Source organism: Leptidea sinapis, chromosome 16, assembly GCF_905404315.1.
Source record: "Leptidea sinapis chromosome 16, ilLepSina1.1, whole genome shotgun sequence".
Lineage (NCBI taxonomy): Eukaryota > Metazoa > Arthropoda > Insecta > Lepidoptera > Pieridae > Leptidea > Leptidea sinapis.
Genome location: NC_066280.1, coordinates 1,090,481 through 1,094,097, shown reverse-complemented (window position 1 = coordinate 1,094,097; position 3,617 = coordinate 1,090,481). Strand labels below are relative to the sequence as shown.

At 34.6% G+C, this 3,617-nt stretch overlaps 1 protein-coding gene across 1 annotated transcript; it reads right to left on the bottom strand.

Annotated features, from left to right (window-relative positions):
• Window positions 1–247: 247 nt before the first annotated feature.
• On the bottom strand, window positions 248–1,810 carry LOC126968622 (uncharacterized). Its single transcript, XM_050813642.1, has 2 exons — window positions 1,793–1,810; window positions 248–835 (listed from the first exon to the last, which is right to left on the bottom strand). The coding sequence occupies exons 1-2, from the start codon at window positions 1,808–1,810 to the stop codon at window positions 248–250; spliced, it is 606 nt and encodes a 201-aa protein (XP_050669599.1).
• Window positions 1,811–3,617: the final 1,807 nt, after the last annotated feature.

The window sequence follows — 3,617 nt, the reverse complement described above, 5'->3', positions numbered from 1 at the left end:
CGACTAGCAATTACTTTGAGATTTTTGGCCAGCGGAGATAGCTTTGAAAGTCTACATTTTCTGTTCAAAGTTTCAAGTTCCATAATTTCAAGAAATGTGCATGAAGTATGCATTGCTCTTAACCGAGTATTGAAGGATCAAATTAGGGTAAGTGGAAACAAAAAAATACATAATTACTCTTAAGCATTGTTAGATCATTATAGAATATAGAATTTGCCGGTGTGTGTACCTACTTAGTAATACAAAATTAAGCTTTACGAAAAGCCTGACCTAACACATCATTGGCTGTATTGTACTCTGGGTATGGTGACCTCAAGATCTCATCAGATATAATTTGTATTGTATTAGTATCAGAAAAGGCCACGGAAGAAGTTTGAACCCCTGGATCCGAATAGGAAGTAGATGACGATTCAGGCCGTACGTAGTATGTGGGTGATTCGGCTGGATGTTGTATTTGTTGGCGTTGGGTTGGCTCTGAATATACAGTATACGTTGGTGAAGGACGTGTGAAGTGTGGAGGTGTGTTATTCATTCGCTTGATGAATAATCCATCTATTTCGTACATCATTTTTATACTGTCTGATTCAGATAGTTTACGCAACTTATTAGCCAGAATCTTGCCGTAACGATCAAAATCATCTTCCACCGCTTGTGGTTTATTCAAAACTTTATTCAGTGAAGTCATTGCATCTTTCATCGTCTTCCCAGCTTCTTGCAGTTCTATTGGATTCTTACGGCGTCGCGGTATTGATGGAAACTGAAAAGAAGTCGTAGGATCTGAGTGATTGCTATCCACATCTTCATTGAAAATAACACTTTCTGGTGTAGCTGGTGACTGTAACAAAAAAAAATATATATTATATTTTTTTTACAGATGCCAGAGTCTCGACAGACATGGTTACAACTGGAAAAGGGGTTCAAAAACTTTCCAAGGTGTTTAGGTGCCATGGATGGAAAGCACATTGTAATGCAATCGCCTATAAATAGTGGTTCCGAATACTACAATTACAAAAGGAGTTTTAGTATTGTACTTCTTGCTTTAGTCGACAGCAATTACAATTTTATTTTTGTTGAAATTGGAAGTCAGGGAAGAATAAGTGACGGCGGTGTGTTTCGTAATAGTCAGCTTTGGAGAAGAATATGCTCAAATAATCTAAATTTTCCTACGCCACGACCTCTACCGGGGAGTACAAGAGAAGTTCCATATGTTTTTCTGGTAGATGGAGCATTTGCATTGTCATCACATGTGATGAAACCGTACCCAGGATGTCATAATGAAGGATCGCCGAAACGTATATTTAATAAGAAAGTTTCATCCTCACGCGTAGTCGTTGAAAATGTATTTGGGATATTAGCTTCAAAATTTAGAATATTTCGGAAACCAATACTACTGAACCCAGAAAAAACCACAGTTATTACAATGACATGTGTACTGTTGCATAATTTCTTAAGAAAAAGTAGTACATCATCGGCAATATATACACCTCCAGGAACAATAGATGTTTACAACAGTAACGATGAACTGGTAGTGCCAGGTTCATGGAGGAATGACATTGAAGACACGTGTGCCATTAGACCTTTGCAACCAATACCACGAAGACCAACACTAGACGCAAGTCAGATTCGAGAAGAATTTACAACATATTTCTTTAACAATTACAATATGTAAAATTTTGCTATTTAACTATAATTCCTATGTAGGTTATAGTTACAATACTTGCCACACTATTGTTACTATTATCTACGCTAATTAATAAATTCATAAATGAAAAATAATTAATGTTTTACTTACTGGTGCATCCGTGTTCATAGTTTTTCTACACTGAACAATATCATTTATGAACGAATCCATTAAATCAAAAGCAAACCATATTGGTTTATAGACTGTTTCAGCTCCAGCTCCAGATAGTGTAGATGCAACAATCTTTCTTTTATGGCACGGTACGTGGCCATAAGTGAGTCAAGCCACCCAGAACCTTAGAGTTCATTTTAAGAAGCAACATAAAGATAACAATATAACAAGACCTTATAGACATAAAGGTCAGACAGAGGAAGCAGTTATATCAACACCCTGGACTTCGAAGAACGAATTTATTAAACAATGAACTCATAAAAAGAACATTATGAAGGAATGTCACAATGAACTCATTAATGGAACACAATGAAGTAATATTGGGTATTGGTATTCAACAACATGCTACACAACGGTAACCCTCTTCCCGCGCTGCAGTACCGCACCACAGTATATATACAGAAGCATTGGCAAGGAGCATCATTCACGTTACCATAGCTTAAGTAATACATTTGTTAAAGTAAGATAAGAATTTTGTTATTATTAAATAAAGTATTTTTTTTAAATATCTTTAAATCAGATATTTTGACTAGCGCCCAATGTGGGGCCCAGCAACGTTGAAGTTTACCGACATAATAACGCAATCATAAGTTATTCACATTCAGTAAATTTTCGTGGAGTCTTTTAAGACAGAGAGCTGGTAACTACATAAATAAATAAGTCAAAAGAAGAATGCTGAAAACATCGGTCGTCATCAACATATTGTGAGTACCGAGTAGCATTATCCTTAATCAAAATTCCATTTATCCTGAAATCCCCAACTTTTGTATTTAAATCTAAGTTAGAAGGTGATATGAATCACCCTTCTTCTAATAGCGAGGGCACTTTAAGTTCGACTCATAATTTCTCAAACGATCGTAGAGTCCCTATTAGCCAACAAGTCTTCATAGCAAAGACAAATAACGCAACTATGGACACAAAAAATGTTATTGGTTTCGTCCCATCGTATAATGGAGACGCTTTTACTTTATATAACTATATAAATTGCGCAAAGCAATGGTTAATTATCGCAGGAGGTGATAAACCTGAAAATGTAATGTTATTATTAAGTAAATTAGAAGGCAAAGATGCTATAAGTATAAGCATGATAGATCATGATTTTAAATTTTCAAATATTGAACTAGCACTTAAACAAGAATGTGGAGACAACTGTGAATTAAATACCTTATTAATAGAACTAGCTAATGTTAAGAGAAAAGGATCATATAAAGACCTTATATTCGAACTAAACAAAAACTCTTTTTTATAAAAAGTAAATTGATGGACAAATATAACGAGCAAACTATAGTAGAAGAAGTGATGAATCCATACATAAATACGGCACAAAATACATTACGCAATAGCCTACCATATCACGACCAAATTTATGTTTCCAATTATAGTTTTAACGAAACGGCGACGAAAATATTACAACTAGAAGCTGAAGGGAGGTTTGATAATATTAAACAAAAATTTTCAAATATACTTCCACCGCCGCGTATTATTAATAATAATTCATATCCACAAATTGTTAAGCCAACGTATCCACAAAACCAACAAAATCACAAACATACCTATTCGCCGACACAAAGATCAATAAATCAAAGGTTACAACAAAGGTAACAATCAGACCAAACACGTAACAATATTATCGACAACAATATCCAAATCAGAATAATGTTTTTCGATCACAACCTCAATATTTTAAACAATTTTAAAGTCAAAAACCTATTCAAAAATTAGTAAATGAAACAGAGGATGTCTCTATGAGAACAGCCCCTCAATT